Genomic DNA, 24363 nt, shown 5'->3' on the forward strand with positions numbered 1-24363 from the left:
AACAAGGTTGGATGTTAGCGTAGTAACAGCAACGTTTGTTTTTTTATGAGTTGCAAACAAGGTTGGGAATTATAGGTATTGTGAGTATGCTAATCTGGCTAATGCTTCTAACAAGGCTAACGTGTACTGTGTTACAAACAAGTTCTAGAGTTACTGTGAATGCAGTTAAAATGCCTTAAAATTCACCTTGTACATAACAGAAGTTCAAAATAGGACGTTCACATCCGCTGCGTCCTATAGTGAGCGTGGTACAGTAACGCTGCTTTTAAAGTCAGTTTTAGTTTGAGTAACTGTCAGTCAGCTCTACTGTTTTTAAGACATAAATAAAACTTGGCATTTGAGCGAAGTGGCTTAACAGCAAGAAATAAACAAGTATATTATTGACTGAGCACAGATGACAGCCAAGTTGCTCCAACTTCTCTGACATTATATAATGTTGCGGTGGACAGAAGGTTTGGAGTGAGCTGCTCCAATGAGTGTAACTGTTGTTGGGCCAAGGACACGGTCTGCTGCCAGCGAGGAAACTGACCCACTTATGGACCATCACTGCTGTCCCGCACAATCTGCACACAATCCATGCGGTTTGTGCAGTCGGAACATGAATGAAGTGGAAAATGGTAGAAGCTGAGACAGGAAAAACTAGAGATGAGTCAACGAAAGGACAAAACGGAGGTTTTATTTTCCCGTTCAGAACATTGCTGAACTCCACTGATATGTAAAGCTGTTGTTTATTAAAAGTGAACATTGTACTATGTTTTTTTATCACAAAAAAAACTAAAAATGACAATGTGTTGGTCTTACCCATGGAAGTTGTTGCTAGCGTCTGTCGCCCAACAAACTGGGCCGGTCCCATCCCATCCAGGAAGTCACTGAATTGGGCATCAGAGGCCAGACACATGCCGCTGTAGTTTAGACTGATGACAAAAGAAAAGAAATGAGAACTGCAGGAAACAGAGAAAAACCTTTTCAGCAAATCTAAAACTACTTTAAAAAAGGAAAAGACAACCATCATTTGCAGCTCAAATTAAATAAATTAACATCATAAACAGTGCATTGGTTTTCTGAACCTTCTGCTTTGACTGTTGGCCTAACTCTGTAATCTCTTTGTTACACATTTAATAGAAAAAGATCAGAGTGCTTTAGTGGCCCGTGGCCAGCTTCTTAATGTGAATCAGAACGTTCTTTAAGAAACACATTTCTTCTGAAATCCTGCACCTCTACATTCTGATTCTAAATTACCTCAATATGAGTTTCCAATTCATTCATTCATTCATTCATCTTCCAGACCGCTTCTTCCCTTTCGGGGTCACGGGGGTGCCGGAGCCTAACCCGGCCACTGATGGGCGAAGGCGGGGTACACCCTGGACAGGTCGCCAGTCTGTCACAGGGCCTCAATCACTCACACATCCACTCACATTCACACCTAGGGGCAATTTAGAGTCACCAATTAACCTATGAAGCATGTTTTTGGACGGTGGGAGGAAGCCGGAGTCCCCGGTGAAGACCCACGCATGCACGGGGAGAACATGCAAACTCCACACAGAAAGGTCCCAGCCGGGAGTCGAACCGGGGCCCTCTCGCTGTGAGGCGAGAGCGCCAACCACCTGCGCCACCGGGCAGCCCGAGTTTCCAATTCAAAAATGTAAATAAATTACACATTAACTCTTTGAAAGAAATAAATAAAATAATAAACATAAATGTGCTATTACACCTAAAATAGGATGAAAAGAAATGCACTGATGTTTATAGTTATTAAAAAACCCTGTTAGTACAGTATGTGCACATGCACAGACAGACAAGCCCTCCTGGCATGCGATAAGTCAAGCAACATTAGTCAACTGGGTATTACTGGGTGCTAAAATCCTGAGCTTCAGATTAGTATGTTAGCATGCGCCCCACATCTGGGGATTATGCTGCTGTTTCACAGAATATGACATTCAGTGTAAACAGAGGCTGTGAACAGACTACAAGCTCCAAAGTCTACGTTTAAAATCTCATATTACACAATATTCATGAGTACATCTGAATGTGCTGTAAACCAGAGTGGCAAGAATCCTCTGATTCATGTAAATAATAATATTGAAGGAAGAATACAATCTAAATTTCTCTGTACTGGAGTTCTTACAAAAACTAAATGTTTTTTTAAAGATTTTTCAAATGTGAATTTATTTTTGAAAACATGTTGGAATAAAAATAGCTATTACAATTTTTTTTTTTAGAAAGCATCCTGCTGAAATGTAATCCATGTTCTAAAACTTGAAGTCCAAACTGGTACGTTTCTGAATGTGACCATTGAAGAGGTTTCACACTCCTGTCCACTAAAATGTTTCTATTTTTTCCTCTTGGTAGAGTCCTAACATCAAAAAGGTTCATTCTGAAGTCGGTTGTCTCAGCGTTCACTCATGAAAATTAAGAATGTCTGTGTGTTGTGTCTGTTTGTGATATTAGTATAACTTAAATGTTTAATAAAGGTACGTCATCAGGCATATCAGTGCTTTTTAAATACTGTTCTGATATCTTTTAGCAAACTAAAGATCAACACAAATAACTTCAGAATGATGTAAAACAAATCATTTTGCTGATCAAAAGATATCTGGTCTTAACATGGATAGACAGGGAATCTGTGATATTAGAAATATAACTTAATTTGCTGAAAACGCACAGCAAACACAAATGTTTATGTTATACATCAACCTTGTTAAAAAAAAAAACAATGTTGGTGGAAAATTAAGTTTAGTCTCATTTACAAATACAACAAAACTCATATTCAGCTTTGGAGGCCTGAAGTGCTCTAATCATAAATCAATACGCTCGTGAGTGTGACCGGATGGTGTTACATAACAAATTGCTTATTCATGGCTGAGCATGAGTAAGCACAGAGCTTTTAAATCAGCAGATTGAGCCAAATATCTGACAGAATCTCACTCAGACAGGAAACGAGAGGCTGCACATGATTTAGATGATGCAGCAGCTGCTAAATCCTTCCACTTTTCTCTGTGTCAAAATCTGTGAAGCTTATTCAAACTTAAACCAGTGAGCTCATTGAATTTGTACCTACTTGTCTTAGTTAAAGCATAATTTATACACTTTAATAATGTTTAAATATTGATAAACTCTCAAAAGTGCAAAGTAATGACATTTTATGACAATGAATGACTTTTTTTTTCAACTGAATTCCACCTTCTGCGTACTGTCAGTTTATATGTGTTGGGTTTAAACACAAGTGAGAGTATAGTGTCGTCATGCAGCTTATGTGCTGAGCAACCTGTGGAGGCAGTATTATGGTACGGGTTTGCTTCAGCCAGGCAGCAAATTAAAAGCTGCATTATGAAAGGTAAGTTATGATCAAAGAAAACAAAATTCTGGATGTTAGTCATTAGACTTCCCCACAAGCAAATATTGCAACGCCCAAATACGACTTTAAATAAAAGTTCCATTGGTTTGTGCTGTAAGGACTGTTCCACTGCAAAAATAAATTACATGGAAACACTTCCTTGTATTATGCTGTGAGATATCAAAGGGATTTCAAACATACACACATGAACACACACAGTCAAAATGGGGGTAAGAAAATATTTCCAATTAAAAATAATGTTCAAAAACGAAATGAAAAATCTGACCTTTATCACAGGATCACTGTTTGCCTTTAAAGTCCCACCCCAACTATATTGTTTTATATTAAAATGGTTCCCAGTGGTCTTTTAATTATGATTAAGGCAGTTTGGAGCCAAAATCAAAAAGCATGTGTCGTTTTCTGAGGCATATCCGCCTCTGGATTGTGAATAGGACTTTTGGTACTGAAGTTAGCTTCAATAATTTCCCAACATTCCTTTGTTTACACCATCTTCCAATACCTTATAGGAGGGATGGGAAACTCAGGACCTGGCCGCTGTGTCTGCAAGATTTTCAGATATCCAAGCCTTAATCATGACCGATTACCTGGTTCAGGTGTGTCCAGCCAATTAGAATATGCCATAGCAGGATATGTTGGAAAACATGCAGGAAGGCAGCCCTCGAGGCCTGGAGTTATCTATCCCTGGCTTATAGAATCCCACAAGCCCAAGCTAACTCTGGCATAGCAAAAAAAAAAGAATAGAATAGAATAGAATAGAATAGAATAGAATAGAATAGAATAGAATAGAATAGAATAGAATAGAATAGAATAGAATAGAATAGAGCGAGCAAAATCAGAGCTATCTAATGGTATAATTTTGAACCAGTTGGTATCTCAGACAAGGAAAATGATGGATACATTATTATATACATGTCCTTCATCATGAGAAAAATGCTAGAAAATGTTTAAAAAAAAATATTATTCTCATTGGAGTTGGTCTTTAAACACGTTTAAACAAGTTGGAAAACAAGAATTTGTTTTATTACAAGGTGCATTAGCAGATGTTTAGATAAAGATAATTACTCCTGATAGAATAAAACTCGTCATGCATGATTAAGCATTGATTTCTTAAGAAAGTGGTGAAAAATATATTGAACCTAAACCTATCCCTCTCATGAAGTTTGCTTACATTAATAAGTTGAAAGCTGATCTTTGTGTAATCCAAGTTGGAGTAAAATAAATATTTATAATAACGCTCCTTTCAAAATCCTCATTTACATATGTGGACATTTATCTGTATGTGAATGTATCCATGGATACATTTAATTCTGTTTTTACCTCTGCTTCCTTCTTTGCTGCTCCTCTCTAAACCCTCCAATCTCTGATCAGTCAGTCTGTCTGTCTGCCTTGTTTTGTTACATAACTGGGTTACAGCTGGTAACAGGTTGGCACAGTTCTCCATGTGTCCATGTGTGCATGTGTGTCATGGTAATACACTATTATTATTATTGAGTGCTTTTCAATGAAAAACATCTTTCTATCCCTTCAGGCCTCTGCAGATTTTCTATTTTCTGTCATAAAAGCAGCACAACAACAGACAGAGATGAGAGCAGCTTCAGCATGCTCTGTTTTTTGTCTTATTGGGCTGCAGCAAATCTAACACACTGCAAGAATTGTTTTCATAGCACTTAATAGAGTTGGTGTTGCACAAATGCCACACCAACTCTAAGGGTTTTTCTGTGTGCTGCAGGACAGTTCAGCCTCAGTCCCAGCGAACACTGAGTGGATGAGAAGTGGATTAACTGAAAGCATCTCTAAACTATAACTCTATGATTCTGAGAACTTCTAAACTCATATGACGTTCGTCTAAAATAAAAATCAAACAAGAAGAAACTTATCTGGAACTATCTATTTTTCAAAATGTTTAGTCCTTCTGTGATATAGTATATTTACATTTAACACGGTTTAGTTAAGAGACTCGTGCACCGCTCTTGAAAAAGCTGAACCTCGTGGGTCGCTCGTGCCATGGCCCAGCGTCTGCAAAGCTCCATCAGAGCCAGCAGGAGCACTCTGACTGATTGAAAAGATTTATAGTGGACTCTGTTGTTTTCTATGAGCAATGCTCCACGTCCACTCCACTTCTGTGTGCTGTCTTTTCTCCATATAATCAAAGCATTGTTTCAACACTCATAGAGTTTTTTCTCACTGGGAAAATTGCTCAAATTTGGAAAATTAAACAGATAGAATTTTGGCTTTTTTGAAGATCTGGGGCATCAGAGACAAATCAACCCAGCAGGTAACTAACCCAAAAAAACAGCTCTAGAAGTCAAAGGGATTCTGTCAGAATGACTATAAAGTCAGTTTGTGCTGATTTATAATAAGATTAGATTAAATGGGAAAAGTCTGAAAAATGTTTACATTAAAAACCAGGAGGCTAAAGAATCGGATTAAGATAACTTTACAAACATATCAAATGGAATAACTCAATAGGTGTGATTTTATATAAATGTGTTTCTTCCTACTGCTTTTCAATTAAAAAATCAAACTCGAATTGACTTTAATTCATACTCAGGATATTTAATTAATCTAAAGTGATCTAAGTGTTTGTTGTAAGCATTACTAGAAAAATCTCTATGAATATGAGTAATCACACTGTTAAGACATCATCTTCTTACGTTTTCATTTAGTTTTTTTAAATGCCTTTATTTATTTCTCAAAGGGATTTTAAATATCTGTTGGTTTTTTTCTTATATTGTCGGAAATTAGTGTTTGAAATGAAGCAAACGATTAAATAGAAATAACTTAAACATTGTCTAACTGGCTAAACAGTTAGGACACCTGAGCCATCCAGCCGCTGTAAAGCTCGAAAACTAAAACTGTGATTTTATGATCCTAACAAAATTTCATAGCCAACTTTGATCAAAAGTACAGTTTATGTTTACAGCCTTGCTGCTGCATTTTGAACCAAGCAGAGTTAAAGAATGACTATTAAAACACCTTAAAGGAGAATTACAAGATCCTTTTTAGATTCCAGTCATTTTAATTTAAGGGTTAGGTAGTTTTTAACAAACAGCCCTGAGCTGCTTCTGATCATCACTGGACAGAATATTTTTGGACACATTTGATAAGAGACCCTCTTCAACTCCCCATGAGGTATCATACATAACATAAGAGATAGCTGAGGACACAGCCCTGAGGAATACCGCACATCTTGACATTTGGTTATCTATTGCAATTCTACTTTTTAAAAGTTTGATTATTCAGTTTGTAAGCAAAACTCAAAAAGCTTACTGGAAAACCTCAATGGATCTATTTGTCTGTAAGTGGAGGATTCAGAATTTAGGCAGAGCAGGAAGTCTTTGGCTCCGCCCATGGCATTTACTTCATCACAAACTCAAGCTTTTTCAAACCGCTGGTTTTCATCTGCACCTGATCCAACTCAGTTTGAATAAATGAATACTAAGAAAGACAGTTTTAATTTAAATTTTTTTATATATGTCTTGAATTATGAGAAAAATGCTACAAAAACACAATTTTAATTGGTCAACAACAGGCAGTGTGCACACCAAGAGGAAAAAAGCGCCAAACTGTCTTTTTTCCATACTTGAATGCATCAGTAAACAGCACAAGTCAGTTGAGTTTTCCTGAAATTTTAAAACTTAAGTCCTATCTTCAGTTGCGTTCATGATTTCATGTCATAAAACACTTGATCTGCTTCAGAACGAGGCTAAAAGTGTCTTGTCATCCCGCAGGACTCTGGTTTTGTACTCACTTTCCTTCTGAGCCGTAGCTGTTCATGCTGTCCTCGATGGACTCGTGGCTGGCTTGGCGAACAGTCCGGCTGGGCATCTCCACCGCCAGACCCGTTTCGGTGCTCCTCTGGATGCCTCCCTTCAGCTTCCTGCCATCAGTCTCCACTGCAGAGAACCAAACAGGGCTAAGATGAAGTGGATACAAAGACAGATGAGGACGCCGCAGCACGAGGTGAGAACACGAACGGAACTTCTGTAGCTTTAGCTTACCACAAACTACAAAGCTTCTTTATGGCTAACATTAGCACGTACCTGGCTGATTAATCAAACCTATTGAAAGTTCCATGTTAGATTCCAGAGACAGAAAAACTCACTTCGACTACAAGAACTCTCAACTTTCTCCACAGACGAAGCAGAGCTCAGCATCAGTGTGTTGTGACTATTAACGAACTCATCTCTGGTCTGTTTTTAACTGATTTAAGCTAATCTACAAAAAAAAAGAAGACAAAAAATATCAAATTTGAAACAAATCAGAGACATGAAAAGAGAAATCCTAAAGGAAAGTTGGCATCCTCCTACGAATGTCGTGTTGGAAGTTAGTTCTGCAATTATTAAAGAGTGACCTAGAATGGAGCTATTTCCATCGTGCTCATGTGGGATGGGCCGTTGGCAGATTTGGGTTACTGCCTCTGCCTCCTGACTGGTTCCTTACTGTTGGTTTTCACCTGTTTCAGACAACTCAGTCAAGAGGAAAGTCGAATGAAAAAGGTGCAGAAAATTAATTTGATGATGAAAAGCTGCAGTTACATCACCGTGAGAGAAAGAAGCAGCCCGAATGTCAGTTTCATTCAGACTGCAGCTCAGCACTTGCCCTACATTCTGTGATGTCTTTATGTTCCGCTTATAGCAGCGTTTGGCCACACAGAACCTCTCTGCACCTGTTTGTGTTTTCCAGAACTGCTCGGAGGATTTTGCAACAGAAACATAAAATATTTAACGGTGATTTCACGCCATCCAATTTAAATTTGGGAATGAGTCACTGACGGCTGCTGCATCCCTGCTGACCTGATTTCAGCGTTCGCTCTGGAGCTGCTGTGTGTGAATGGAGCTGGCTTTGAACAGCATTAGTGAACTGTGGTGACTCACTCCGGAAACCCATTATTCCACAGATGTATTAGCTGCAGGAAACTGGAGAACAAAGGGATTTTTCTCATTTTAGCCTTGCATTCACAACAAATTGAAATAATTATTATATATTAAAGGCAGGATTCAAGAAACTGAAATGGCCTGGAACAATGATGGCTCCATTTACACAAGTAAAGTTTGATGAGAAGAAATTATAAGGCTGGGTTGTTTTAAGGTTTATAGAATCCAAAAACAAAGTGTTCTTAGCTTTTACTTTTTATCACATCATGAAGTTGTAAAGTGTTGGTTTTATGTGAACCAAAGCATGGTGATCTCTGCTTAAAAAAAGGGCATTTTTAGTACTCAACTGCAAACTTAGAAGTTTAATTTATTAAAAAATATTACCAAGCACTTATCCTTTTATATACAATTTTTCTTAAATACTTTTATTTTATTCGAATCTATACATTTTGCAACCACAAGGGGACTTGGACCAATCACTGCTTATTGATGATTAATAGTTCCAACATGACAAAAAATGGAAACTGAATTGACTTTGTTTTGTTGGAGTCATAAGTGACGTCACACTTATTTAGTCCAGTTCTCACATACAGTCAATGGTATTTACTATGATTTCTTCATCAAATGTTTGCAGATCTAACTAAAAAAACAAAAAAACAGCAGATCATTGTGACATTCATCATGTCATTAGCTGTTTCTATTGACAATTAAATTGCACAATTTGGAATAACAGATTTGCTTAGTAAAACAAGACAATTTATAAAAAAAACTTTTATTCATAGTAAAAAAGATTTTTTTTGTGCTTGAAGGAGGTGGTTTTCAGGCGGATTGAAATTGACATATTTCGTAAAACTGCAATGGAAACACTTTTTTTTCAAATACGGTAAATATATCACATGACCAACAACTGGAATCCACGCTGACCCACTCGAGCGCCACAAGAGGTCCAACACTATCACACAGTTCATCAAAACTTGAACGTGTAATGCAGAATAACCACGATTTCCCAAAATTGCTTCATCTGCAGCCGCTTCCACCTAGCTTGTCACTCCACAGCCCGAATAGGACGCCGGCACCTTTGATCGGTGATGAAGAGCACTAGTGCTGTAGCAGAAATTTGAACGTGTGTAATTTAAATCAAAGTATTTTTCACATCCGTTGCTTTGTTTTTGAGTGACTGTTTTCTGATATTTCAAGAATCTTGATAAAGTTTTGCAAATATGTGTTACGGAAATGCAGCTGCTGAAACGATTGGCTCAATTTTACATTAATTGTGCTGTTTTAAAGTCATCCAGATCGATGAAGATTGATGTATCTTTAGCCCAATGAAGAGAACTCATGAAACAAGTTTGTTTCCTGTGAGATGTTTTGTTTATTATTCTTTTTTCTTTTTTCTGCAGAACAGAAACAGGATTTGAAGACGTTTTAAGATCTGTTTCACAATCATGCATAATATAATGATTTTCTGTTCTGTCTCTCCTTTTGAATACATTTTTGAAAAGTCTGATTATCCCTTTCTAATTAAGTCAATAAAAGTAAGCCGTGTCATGTGAAATGTAATGTGTCCTCATCCTGTCTTAAAGTGCTGCATGTTCACTAAAAACTGAAGGAACCCCAGCATATAGTTCAGTATATTTCAAATGAAATTGCTCTGTCAAAAAAACGTTGACCTTTCAGTGACTTCTGCTCCAACAATGATCTTGTTCGCTTATGGAACCAAAACAGAATTGCATTATCATTACCGTGGGGAGACGACGGCTGGAGACAGAGAGCATTTCATGGGACTGATGGACCATTACACCTGTTCACTTCAATCCAAGGTTTCACGCTTTTTCTGCAGCGCAGTAAAAGGCAATTTTACCGGCCAATCAGGACGAAAGATCAATGCTCCGAAAACCGACAGATTGCTTATCGCTGCTGATTCTGTTTGTCTCTTACATTTATACATGACATGAGGCACATGATGCCTTCTCTGTCCGTCTGGCTGCATCTGTGCATGGGTCCAAGTCCCTGTTTGAACTGTGCTTAGATCTCAGTTTAGTTCTCTAACAGTCAGTTGGTTTTAGTGTAGGAGAGAAAAAATATCAGAAAAAAGCAATACATTGTGCAGGTTGTTTTTACCATTTTTACCATGGACTCCACCAAATATTTATATATATAAGATATTTTTATCCACATGATTCACTAAAACAAAAAAACTTTATTATGCAGAGCATCAGTTTGGTATTGATAGCAAAAAAAAATAAAAAATCAAAATAGGTTGGCAAATCTTTTAAAAGTTTGAACAAGCCACAAAACCTTTCTTTAAAAAAAAAACATGGTTTATCTGGACACTGTGATGATAAAACATGAATGACATAAACTATTCAGAGCAGAAAAAAGTAAGGACACCACATGACGTATGAATAAACTATAAAAACCAAAATGACTCTTAGAATTAGGTTCCTTAATAAACAATGTAATAAACAAGCATTACAAATGTGTTTATAAGTTATTAATTACCATTGTTCGATGTCTAAAAATGCCTTTTTAAAGTGTTAATAAGATTAATTAACAAACTATAGGCACATTCACGATCTTTGTTCAAGTGTGTATGAGACCGTTATTAACAGCATGACTTATAAATGCCTAAAAAAGCATTAATAAACTGCTTATAAGAACAGTGTCTTGATTGATTAATTGATTGAACAAAAACACTCTTTTATTGACAAACACTTAGAGATCAAATTTAAGGTTGAACTACTCAAAATGGAGACATTTTTCTGCAAAATCTTTGCAGAGACCCTCAGCAAAAACCCTCTTTCATGGTATGTGGCAGTTTTCCAACCAATATTCTATAGTAAATCACATTTTTTTCCTATTTCTGAGTTTTAAAAAAATCTGATAGTGGTGAAAAGTGGTTTTATATGGGGGAAAATTGTCTTTAAGACGATAGAGTTGAGATTTATTTACCGAGAATTTCACTACTGATTACTGATTACTCCTAAATTATAAATTAGTTAGGTCTTGTCAAAGAGTAAAGCTTTATCTAGCTTGCAGTGGGTAGTCCTGCTTTTTAAAAGACCAATGTTTATTTTCCAAAATGGAAACACTTACAATTCAAATAAAATAAAAATATTTACAAAGTTTGAAATAGGAATTTCACAGAAATGTGCAGAACAGTAATATAAGGAAATGTATGAAGAAAATCAAGCTCAAAATTGCACTTTTTTAAAGATTTATTTATGCAAATTGTTGTTAATCAGTAGAAGATAAAAAAATGAAGCTTGAAAACGTGATGTAAAAAATAAGAAAAACTATCAAAAGCTCACTGTGAAATGTATATGTTCTTTTTACTCATCTGAGTCCTCTATGCTCTTAGTGCCGTGTAAATGCCAAGAAATAATGACATTTTTTGTGGATTATTTGGTAGTTTGATGTCTATTTCCCACCAGATGATTGTGGATTCAACTAGAGCCTCTGAAATGTGAATGGCATTTCTGCATTATCCTAAATGTCATCAGTATTTAAGTACAAGCACTCTTATCTTCACCAATCCCTCCATCTCTCCTCTGTGCGCTTCAAGAAAACAAAAAGAACAAAAGTCAAAGCCACTCCAGCTTCAAACAGCCTCCTGCGTTTGCAGTGAATGTAGCTCACAGCACGAGATGTAGGGCATTCACTGTGATGTAGCGCAAAAAAGTGTCTGAGGTGACGCACGGAACTTGTGATGAAGCAACCGAAGAGCCAGGACTCATTAGTTTGTCTCCCAGCAGAGACGCATTAATGAAAGCAGCGCAGATACGGATATAGCTGCTCCTTATTCAGCCGGCTTATCCCACCAACTCACTGATAGACAGGAATATTGTTAGACAAGGTGGGTCTGCTGGCCTAATTTACTTAGATGAAACCACTGTGGCAGTACGTCTAGACTCCTGTTGGTTCTACTTTCTTCCTTCAGCTTCTCTGCTTGTTTTATTTTTAATATCCTGGCTTTGTACACATTGAAGCTAAAACTGATAGAATACTCTCAAAGTCACTGTGTTCATTACAGATGAGTTATCTAAAGGCCTAGAATAAAATAAAGTTATGAGTGAGACACTTACCAACAGTTAAGGTGACCATTTAATGACATTTTTTTTCTTTATTGAATGTGGCGATTATTAAATCTTAATTTTTGTAGAAACATTTTAGTTTGTTGTGGTTGAAGTTGTGATAGCTTGCAGTGAAACGGTAGCAACCATTGTGGTTTTTTTTTTTGCTATAATCCAATTTATTTCAGATATTTTCACGTTCATCTTTAGGATTCTTTGGTATGAATGCATTGAATTGTCACCCGATTTATTCTCTTGTTCAGAACAGCAGCTTTTAAAACTCAAAATTAAACTAAGTGAAGGGAAAGCCTCAAATTTGGGTCACATTTATTAAGAAATGGTTTTATCAAGGTTGATTAAAAGCATATTTAGAGTGAAAACCCCTGTCCTGGTAATGAAGAAGTTAAAGACCATTTAGACCAGGGCTCTTAACCTGAGAAGGACTCTTTGACCCCTCAGTAGTTGCTCTGGTTGAAGAAAAATAATTTCAATTTTAAAAAGAAACATATTATTCCAACTAAGTGGCTAAGCAAAACAGTCAAATAAGTCAAACTTTATTCAGCTCATTTACAAAAAGTTGAATCAAAAAGTATCATCCTGACATAACCCATGATGCTCCAGCAATTAGCGGTGCGGCTTCATAGTTTAGCAAAGTCGAACATTTGGACAGATTCTTTGACACTGTGTACCCCAAAGAAATCAATTTTAAATTAGAAAACACAGCTGGAATTCATACTTAATGCGATGAGGTGGACTTCCTACTGTTTTTAAGTGAACCTCATGGTCCAAAAACACAGTAGAGTCACTTCAATAGCTCTGATTTCATTTTAGTTTGGTAGATTTATGAATTTATGGCAGAGATGCACCAAGGACAATAAAATAAAATGTATTTTAAATCACTGCTGACACTACATTATTCACCACTGCATTATTAAGGTGATATTAGATGATATTAAGGGGTTTAGAGTGTCTTTTATTTTGAAAAAATTATCATGTAAACTTGTATCAAAAGTTGTAAAGTATATCATATTTAAAAATATATATGTATTTATGTTAATGTTTATTTTTTGAAAAAACTAATAGTTTACGTATTTTATTATTATTTAGTAACACTAACATAGTGAAGTGAGCTTCTAATGGCTCTTTAATTGTTGAAGATTGCAGACCCCTGGTTTGAACTTTTTGTTCTTCATCTTCAGCAAAACAAAAGTTTCTTCTAGATTCAGAACTCATCGTGTCATCTGCAGACGTCAGCTGAAGCTCTCTGTCAAAGTAGAAGTATCTTATATTATCAGGTGAGTCTACATGTGACATTACAGTAATGCTGGGTGTCATGTCCTCCAGGCTCGAGAGGATGGAGCCTTTTGACTTAAAAACCAGCATCTCTGCTGGAACAGGGGAGCTTGAATTTGAGAGTAGTTTGTTTTTGGGGGAGGACTACGACCTATGACTGCTGTTAAAGCAGCATGACTTCATCCCAGAAGTGCTGAACAGTCCGGATCTTTCACTTTACTAGAAGGATCTTTAGAGGAAATATGTCTAAGATGACCAAAAAAACACATTTGTACAGGAAACAAAATCCTGTTTTAAAAAAAAAAAAAAACTGCAGATGGAAGACAGAACACAATGAGAAGCATCCAATAGTCTCAACTTATGAAACTTATGAACTTATAAAATCAGAGAAAATTTTAAAAAATAAACAATTGATTGAGTAAAAACAATTTAAAGAAGTATTTTTATTTAACAAAAAATACAAGGATTTAAAGTAAAAGTAGTGGGTATTAATCGGTTAAATTAAGCTGAATACATGTATCTAATTTCACAAAATCTAAGGGAAGGCAGAAATAAAAGGAGCTAAAAGACAGCAGGTCTCACCAACATTGAAGTTAGTCACATTCATACAGGACATTTCTTGAAAAGATATGACAAAGGTTTTTGTCTCACGACTGGCAACAGACTGAGAACTTCACAAACGAAAGAAACTGTAAAAAAAAAAAAAAATCTTTGCTGCAGTTCTCACATTCCTGAAGATAGTCATCTACAGGTCACAACATATTTGATGGTGCAAAAGAATTGTAAAAAAAAATTAAATTAAACTGCATCTGTAGCGACTCAGCGAGCTGCACCAGCAAATATATTAAGTGGATTTAATAGCTTAACTGTCAAAGCCATTTTCAAGACGGACTTTTCAAGAAAAGCTGGACATTGTTAAGCAAAGTCGGGCAACTCTGAAGCTAGCAAGCCTGTCACAACCGGGAGAAGGATTTGAACGCCACTTTCAGTCCTAACTACTAGCGGTACCTTCATTTCGGGGGCGCGATGAAAGCGCTGGATCCACAAACAGAGGAAACTCATCGCGGAGAGTGACACAGATTTAGACTTCCACCTGTCCACTAATGACGTGTTTGGTGGACAAAACAACCCGATCAGTGTGATCGGAGGAGATCCATCCATCCATCCATTTTCTTGACCGCTTCATCCCGTTCGGGGTCGCGGGGGTGCCGGAGCCTATCCCGGCTACTGAAGGGCGAAGGCGGGGTACACCCTGGACAGGTCGCCAGTCTGTCGCAGGGCCTCAATCACACCCATTCACACTCACATTCACACCTAGGGGCAATTTAGAGTCACCAATCAACCTATGAAGCATGTTTTTGGACGGTGGGAGGAAGCCGGAGTCCCCGGTGAAAACCCACGCATGCACGGGGAGAACATGCAAACTCCACACAGAAAGGTCCCAGCCGGGATTCGAACCGGGGCCTCCTCGCTGTGAGGCGAGAGCGCTAACCACTTGCGCCACCGTGCAGCCCTGATCGGAGGAGATCAGAAGGGAAGTTATTGAAGCCCTGTTTGTGTCTGTTATGGTGGATGAGACGACAGACGCGAGTAACGCAGCGCATCTCGCTCTGGTTCTGCGTTATGTGACGGACACAGGTGTCGAGGAGCGGCGTGTCAGGTTTGAAGATGTTACCAGTGGAAAGCGAGCTGTTTACATTGCTGGTCTCATTGTCCGATTTTTGAGTAAAGTTGTAGCACAGTTTTGTCTGGCACGGGTAAAGGAGTTCCATGACACCGTTTAGCGGGAGAGAAGCCGATACGAGGAAATCTACGAGGTCCCTGAACGCACCGCGGGCGCTCCGAGCTCACGAAGAGGTGCAGCGCAAAATCCTCGCGCGCACTACCGACAATATTATTTTCCAGACACAGACCAGATTTCAAGATCACAAAAACTGATGTTTGTCTCCCTCCTCGACCACAAGGGGCTTCAGGAATACCAGAACATTTCCCGCATGCAGCCTTTTCCAGCTTATCACAGCCACGGAACACTTTCCATCTGCGAAACGCATGGATTCTGCACGACAGAGTGATTGAAATCTTGAGGAAAGAAAGGATGGATTTTGTGTTTAAATAATCTGGATTTTTGGTGAGTAAAATTTTACTATCTCCCTACATAATATTGAAATTTTATCAGGTTATTTTTTATGCTTTTGGTGTGTGTGTGGCAGCTGTACCTGCAGTAGAAGTTTTATTGCCATAAAATAGTTAATGAGGGTTGGATTGATTCAGATGGAGCACTACTGAAGGCCTAGGTGTGAAATGCACGGCCCGCCACTGAGTCACAGTGGGAACTTTAATTCCAAATATGAACAAAATGGCCCTTTAAAATCATGTTTTTCAAAAGACAAAATAATAAAATTTGGCTTTATTTAACAAATGATTATAAATCATTTAATAATAACATTTATGTTTTTATCATTTTATTTATTCCAGTATTTTGCATCATTTATGTGATGCACAGGACTGGGAGGTTTATAATTTGCACGAAGGAAATGTTCATCTATACCCTGTAAAATGACATTTTCATATTAACTATTGTTTAGCTTGAATGGAATGCAGACTTTGAAAGTGCTTTGTGTGTTGGTCTATATTTTCCACCTGCCTGGCGTCCGCCTGCTGAACAGCGGCTGAGCCTCTTCCCCGCCTCCCTAAGGCTTGTTTGGGAAACTGTCCAGTGTGATGGTAGCGGGGGAACATGAGGACACTGACGTCAGATTTACATTATTTACTGGCATCCTTACTTCCACATTTCCATGTAAGCCAATCCTTTGAACTGATCTAATTCGGAGCCATTCAGAAGGGAGCAAACTTGGAAGCGTCCGTGAAAGCAAGATGATGTGCGGACAGAAGGATAAAGAGGTCTGTTGACGCTGAAACGCAAAAGAGATGAAGCTCAAATAATGGAAGAAGTCGGAGATGGAAAGTGATTAGCAGAAGAGTAAGAGGTGAAACGCTGACAGCACTGATGAAGTGTTACAACAATGGAAAAAATACCAGGTTTCTGCTTCCGCAGAAACAGTTATTTGACGCTTCAAAAGACCAAAAAAAAAAAAAAAATTCTTCATGAAAGAAACATTTGACAACATGCTACAATTAACAGGAACGATGAGTCCCAGCTCCAGCCGTCCAATGATTTGTGCTCAGCTGTTTTCTTAACTCTGTGTTTAACAGGCTGCATTTGCTGCTGACGAATGCAGAGATGTTCTGTTCCCGTGCATGAGCCCTTTAGAACATTGAGTATACGAAGTGTATGTTTCCAGCGTTTTCCCTAAAATCCAGTAGAAAGCTAATTTTACTTGTTCTGGTGCATGTCTTCTGCTATTTTATTTGTCCTTAAACTGAGTTTACAAATCTGAAATGGACACATGGCCTGAAGTATGACACTGAATCTAAACACAGAGGGTAACGTTTTTCTTAAACTTAAGATACTAAGATACAAACTTAAACTTTATGATACATCAAAGCTTAATTGATTAAATTATAGTTGGCTTCTGAAAAATTCCCTAATATATATATATATATATATATATATATATATATATATATATATATATATAATTTAGGCTAAATTGGCATGATCATTATTCCCAAAAAAATTACACCGCTAGGAAACAAAATATATCAAAAGATGATTGATGTGGATATTTAACAGTCTGACAGTCTGTTCTTTTTTCCATAAACTAGTTTTAATCATAGTAGAAATTCAAAGCACTGTCATGTTAATTGGATTTCTTTTTTTTCTGTCATTCTGTAAAAAAGTTGATGCTGAATCTGTGTGCAGCCGTTATTGTGGAGACAAATGCTAAAAGGATTGTGCCCGAATTCCCTCACTACGCAGTACTTATAGGGCGTCCACATCTACCATTTCCAAAAACAGCATAATTCTAAATAAAAGACCACCAAGAAACACTTTTAGAATAGATCAAAAGATGATTGGACTGGGTCTTTAATATTTGGCCTTTTTTCTTTTTTTTTTATTTAATTTTTTTTTAGTTTCTGACACCGTTCCTTATCGACCTCAAAATATGACTCCAGTTAATTGCAATTACAAAAATATTAACTTACATATTTAGCATCCAACCTTGCAGAGAAAAAAAAATTGACTAAAAACCTTGGCCTCAACACATTGAAGGCTGGCTTGTTCCCCTCGTTGAAGCCATTACTGAACGGTTTCACTGTCCATGCAGAGTTAATCAATTTAACATTGACGTTTCTATGAAAATAAATGCCCCATCATTTAAACAAAGTTGCCCTCACACACAGAAAGCACTTTTCTCAGTCACAGAGGCACCGTCCTCTATAAAAGCTGACATTGTGGGGATGTTTTCTTGTTGAGGCCTTTATTAAGGCTGCAGGGCAGAGAAGAGAAATAACGAGTCCAGAGGAAAACAAAGAACTTTTAGCATAAGTCAAATGTCTTAGCAAGGACAGTTGAAAACAAACTAACTCTAGAAGCTCTAAAGGCTTTGGTAAGATCTAATCTAATTTTAAATATGAAGAGGTTTATAAAAACATTTATCTTAGGTCCTAAAGTGTTCTAAAACATATTTTTTGTGACTTTTTGAATCGGAGTTATTTCTACTTCCTTGTGTGTGGGGTTGGGGAAATTTGAAGTCTGGGGCTTTTGATTTCATCCCCTTTGCGTCATTGCATCTTTCACACCAGACAAAGAAAACATATTTACTTTTGTAAAAAAGGTTCTTCAGTGGTCTGCACCGGTCCGTGGATCCCTTGCCACCGGGCCGCGGAAGAACTAATAAATTATACGGAAAAATTTTATCTTGAAAATCGACCTGATTCTCTCGATTAGCTTGAGCACTAAAAGCAGCGGTAACACAAGAAAAGTTGCATGTGGAACCTTTCTTTGCAAATGGATGGGATGAGTTTTTATGTTTTTAACCACTCTCGACGGATGGATAACTATGATATTGCTAGCTGAGAAGCTAACTCAGAGGCTAATTGCTCTTCAGAAAATATGTCTTTAAAAAACAACATAGGCTTTTGAAACTGCATGATTATAATTAAAAGACCACTGAGAACGATTTAACAAAATGTAGTTGGAGTAGAAGTAAATGCTTGTGACTGACTCAACATGATGTCTTAGCATGTGTTTGAGTATAACAGGTGTAAGATTACAGCTGATGTGTAAACATTTTATCTAGTTTATTTAAGAATGTATTAATTCACAACCATCATGTTGAGGCAGTATTCACAGAAGCAACAAAAAGATCAAGTTTGGATCAAAAGTCACAGTTTTTTCTAAATCTCGGTAAAAAGCCTTTTTTTTTTAAGACAACAGTGCACCTTACATTCTTTATTTATATTTGTATTAGTTCTAGTTGGGCTGCTTCAATCAAGGCTGGGTGTTTTTTTTTTTCGTTCCTAAAAATATTGGGAGTTTTCATCAGTCATCAATGTTTTAGTGGTATTAACCTATTTTTACATGTTGCAAATAAGGTTGGGAGCTACAGGTAGCCCTTTGTGAATAAGCTAACACGGCTAACGTTTTGCGTGTTCCAATCAACTTCTAGACCTACTGTGAATGTAATTCGTCGAGTCTGATGGACTTCATTTTTACTCCTTTGTCTCGCTTATTGTACCTGCGCCTTACGGATAAGTTTGAAAAATAATTGATACATTTATTGACAGTGCGCCTAGTAATCTGGTGGGCCCTATAGTGTGGAAAATACAGTTTTTGTGGATTTTTGCAATTTAACCAAGTGCATTTGATTTCAATGCATCCATGATACTTCTCAGATATAAAACATAAAATCCTGCTCTCCCTCTGCTCTGAATAATTAACCTTCTGCTTGTGCTGCTAACAGAACAGGCAACATGGACTATATTGTTAATCCAAAGATTTTTTTCCCTAAAACTATAGTTGGTACATGATCTAATTGTAAAAAGAAAATCATTGACCATTAAGACTTATAGTTATTATTATTTTTTTTTACATAGTTTTACATGTGCTATTATAAGGCCTCTACAGATTGAAACAGACAAAGAAAATAAAGATTTAGAAAAACCAAGAATCAGAGGGCATCCTTTAATATGAATATGAATGTGTGTGGTCAGAGAAGCAATTAAAGTCAGCTACAAATGTCTTCTACTTGTAGGTTTGCTAACTCCAAAAAACAGAAGCAAGGGTCATAGATTAGTAATAATGTCACCACAGAGGCTGAAGAACTCAATCTAAATGATTAACATTAAATATGTGAAAGTACTGCGAGGTGAAACTTTTTTGCCCTTTTTTGTTGTCTTATTTTGGGCTTTTTTATGAATGCTTCAGTATTGTAGACAACAGAAAAATGGGGACAGAAGAAGCAAAAATCAACTTTAGCTACAGTTCAGTTATTCAATTCACAGACTGTAAATGAGAACCGGACAGTGATCCCTGGTAGAGACACCCAACAAGCTCATTCCTGAAAGTGATTTCCATGGAAACACTGACTCTTGGACCAATCACTGCTCACTGTGTAAAAGAAAGCTTCATTTCATTGGAGCCCGAAGTAATCCATTTTCCATGGGTGATGTCACACTCGCTCAGTCCAGTTCTCATATCGAGTCAATGATTCAGCCTATGGGGTTTACACAGCATTCTGTCAGAAGGTCTCCAGTAAGATGCATCAATGATACAAATTGTGGGTTTATTCATCTTGACACTCTTAAAGATTGCAACAATGAGTCATTACATCTTTATTCTCCTTAAGCTTCACTTGCAGTTAGCCCCAAACCAAGTCATCAGACTTAATTGCCTTGACTTGCAAAGTCATCATCTTCTAATGGGATGTTTGCTGGTTTATTTCCCAGCCTTGGCACCACACTAAAAAGTTGTGCTGTTCTGTGTGAGATAAATGTAGTGCCTCAATATTTGTACTAACATCATGTCTCAAATTTTGAATTACCAGCTCAATGAGCCTTTGCAAAGAAAAATCTCTGTCAGGAAAAGTGAAAGGGGCTGAAAGCTGAATCTTCATTATTTTCCACTCACTCATCACAAACAGTGAGTTTTGTAGAAGCTCCTGCACATAGCGATGAATAATGTTAAGATCATGTTGTCAAGCAAAAAACTTAATGGTAACTGTTATGTTCTTGAAAATGTTCCAGATAAGCTCTTTAGGAATCAGCCTGCTTCTTGCTAAATAACCACCTGCATCAATTACCTACAAATTGGTGCTTATGGAATAGTTTGGGGGTTTTTTCATCTTAAATGCAGCTTAGCTATCAATTTGAGCAGTATAGCTTTCTGCTTGATCATCTTAAAAGGACTGTTAGCAACAAGGAAATGTGATTAGGAAATTAGAAATCCAGTGCAACTAAGAAAAGCCATTTCAGACAAAATGTAATCACACAACAGGAAACTGTACATTCATTTTATTTAGGAGAATAGAGATCCAAGCAACATGCATCCATGAGTAACAGTTAAACAGCTCAGTGAGGTCTGTATAGCACTAATCATCAGAAGACGTTTCAAGGGTTTGCCTTCAGTTGAATGGAGTAATTTAAAAAAATAAATATTTGATGGAAAACATACATGTTCCCGTGCCTCCTATATCACCTGATTCTGAGTCCAACAACTCAAAGTTGATTGAATTAACTCTCTTCAGCTGTTCTGAAACTAAAAACTTTTGAGTTTGCAAATTCTGAGTCAGTGAACTCTGAGTTCAGGCTTCAACTCTGAATTTGTAAAACCTGCTTCTCGAAACCTGCCCCAGGCATAGCTTATCTGTTTTTGTTTTGTTTTTTTTTTGTTTTTTTTATTTGTTTTGATTTTTCAAGAGTACAAAAAATATATTACAAAATTCACATGCTAAAACAACATTTTAATCATCAACAATTAGCATAAAAAAGGAAAAAAGTGCAAAGAAAAGTCAGGAAAGAAGAAAAAAATTAAAAATCGCACACAAATTGGGAAAACATGTTAATTATGGTATCATTCATATCAATTATCTTGTAAAAATGTATTTATCTTTAAAAAAACGTAAGAATGGTTGTCAGATATGGTGAAGTCAACTGTTTATGTCACCCTTTTGTTGTCTCCTTAACTTTTGTCATGTTAAAGTTTCTCTATGACATTTTTCTGACTAGTCCCACACCATCAGTTCCTGGTCCTTTGAAAAATCTGAATTATTACCTGATTAGCTGATTTGACTTGGAATTAATATGTGTTATAACAGAAACTTCTAACTTCTGGTCACTTTAAAACACTTTGTTCTTGATAAGCATTGCACGGATTGTGGCGGTAGCTACGCTAATCTTGGAACTAGTGTATCTTTGTAATAGACAACAAATTTCTATTGTTGTCTTTTATTTTACTCTGCAGCGGTTGCCCTGGATACACAACGCTAGTCTGGGTCTTCCTGTTCCTGTGATTTAGATATAAAGATATGAAAAAAATGTAGATAAGCATCAGCTTTTCAGAGAGAAATGATCAGATATACTGTAAGAAAGAGGTTATCCTGTTACCCTGAATGCTCAAAAACCTGATACATTAACAAGTAGATCAGTATCTGATATGAAGTTTGAATGTGAACAGATGAGAATGGGTTAAGTGAAAAAAAATATTTAATATACTATAGTAAACGGCAACTTTTGGTTTTTAATCTTCATTTAATCGAGCAAAAAATGCTTTTCTGTATTGTTCTTTACCATTAGAAAAACTACGAAGGCCAAAAGAAGGAGCTGTCATCAGGGACAATAGGCTGCAGCTGACAAAGCTTGTCGGATCAACTTGTTCCAATTGCCTCCTGCAGTTTTGCTGTCATTACCACACAAAGCATGGCTGTTAACCAGCTGCGCTGCTAAGAATAAAATCACACCTCATTCATTATGTATTGATGCGTTTGAAGAGGCAGCTCAGAGCCTCTTGTCTGTCTTTGTCTCCACTAGAGGCTTCTGTGAACTTGACTTCCTGCTCTCAGGCTGTCATTGTTATTAGATCCACATCCTGCAGACCAGCCATTTATTCTGAAATCTTAGGAATGACATTTTTCATTTTTGTACCAACACTTATGAATTCTTCAGCTCTTATGCATTTCAGCTACACTTCAGATGGTAAATTCACATCACAGCCACTACTTGAAAAAAATAAAGTCGTACAGTTTCAATCAGGGTGAGATGGTTTAATATGATTTTATTTAAGAAGTCTTTTTGTGTTTAGGAGTCATAAAAGTTTTTACAATTTCATTTGAATGAAATCTTTTTTTTTCTACAATAAAGTAATTCACATATCTCTGAGTGTTCCTCTTAAACCCTGCTATTCGAGCACCAGCCCCTTCCAATCCACAAAAACAAGCATCACATTGTGACATAGACAAGTCAGAACAACCCCTTCCAGGGAGAGTCTGGACTGCCAGCACTACGATGATCAGCAAAACACTTTAATTTTACATGTATAATATACACAATCTTTGCAAAAATTCGGATGTTGTTTGTATTTGGGCTGCACGGTGGCGCAGTGGTTAGCACTCTTGCTTCACAGCCAGAAGGTCCCGGTTCGAATCCTGGCTGGGGGATTTTTGACCTTTCTGTGTGGAGTTTGCATGTTCTCCCCGTGCATGCGTGGGTTTTCACCGAGGACTCCGGCTTCCTCCTACCATCTAAAAACATGCTTCATAGGTTCATTGGTGACTCTAAATTGCCCCTAGGTGTGAATATGAGAGTGAATGTGTGTGTGATTGAGGCCCTGCGACAGACTGGCGACCTGTCCAGGGTTAACCCCGCCTTCGCCCATCAGTAGCCGGGTTAGGCTCCGGCACCCCCGCGACCCCGACAGGGACAAAGCGGTCAGGAATTTGTATTTGTGGGCGAAACGCAGACACCTAAGGCCAGCTCTAGGATGACGTGATGAAATGGGCGGCATCCACAACGAGTGAAAGGTGGAGCTTCAGAGATCGAGTCGTCTTCCTTCAAGGTAGGAAAATAGTTAACAAAAATGACTCATATTTTGCTAAAAATGTGTTCTTTAGTGTGACAAAGGTCATATTTTATCATACATATGTATATATAGTTTAATCTGAAAGGCTTAACAATAGCATGATATATGCCTCTTTAGCGTGTTCTTTTCTTTTTTGTCGTTTGGAAATGTTATTTTACCGACAGTTTAGTCTGCTGGAATGACTTCTCTAAAGTTTTTTGAACTCAAAAGTTTATGTCAGATGCAGCTGTGGATGGAAGTTTTAGTTTCACCAATTTTCCACTTTGTCATACACATTTATCACAAACTCGTGCATTTTATCATGACCATAGTTTCCTGCAAAAACTGTTCTGTTTTGAACCACTCAGCTGCGAGGAGAAACCAGCAAGACTGCAAATCTCCGTCTCCTCGACTGCATCCCGATCCCAGCATATGCACAGTTCTACAAATGAACACCTGCACCCACCCGCTACTCCCTCCCCTTCCTCCTCCCTATAGAATAGACCTCCTTTTCTGGCAGCCCATTTTTTACCCCTGACTTTTTTAGGTCGTTTCTCCAAATCAGAAGCACACCAGAGACTTTTCTCTTCTTCTCCTTCCCCCCTTTTTTTCTCGTCTGCATTATAAGTCATATCTCTGACACAGCTCCCTGCGTCTTTTGGCCTCTTTCTTTGGCCCTATACATCATTAGCCACATTTGCAGCAGTCCCGTGGGAGGGAACCTTTACACCACATTATGTTCTCTCCATCCCGATGCTATGCTGCTTATTTAGACTAGGAAATGTGTTTTATGTGCCTTTCTTTCAT

The 24363-nt window shown here is 37.5% G+C and overlaps 1 protein-coding gene across 1 annotated transcript in view; it reads right to left on the reverse strand.

Moving 5' to 3' along the window:
- rims4 (regulating synaptic membrane exocytosis 4) overlaps nt 1-24363 on the reverse strand; it is a 42337-nt gene that overhangs the window by 8231 nt on the left and 9743 nt on the right. Inside the window, exons 2-3 of the mRNA XM_024270503.2 lie at nt 7107-7251; nt 802-914 (exon numbers count right to left, since the gene is read on the reverse strand). Of these exons, the coding sequence (XP_024126271.1) occupies nt 802-914; nt 7107-7251 (258 nt within the window). The remainder of the gene's footprint in view (nt 1-801; nt 915-7106; nt 7252-24363) is intronic.

Source organism: Oryzias melastigma, linkage group LG5 (genome assembly GCF_002922805.2).
Source record: "Oryzias melastigma strain HK-1 linkage group LG5, ASM292280v2, whole genome shotgun sequence".
NCBI lineage: Eukaryota > Metazoa > Chordata > Actinopteri > Beloniformes > Adrianichthyidae > Oryzias > Oryzias melastigma.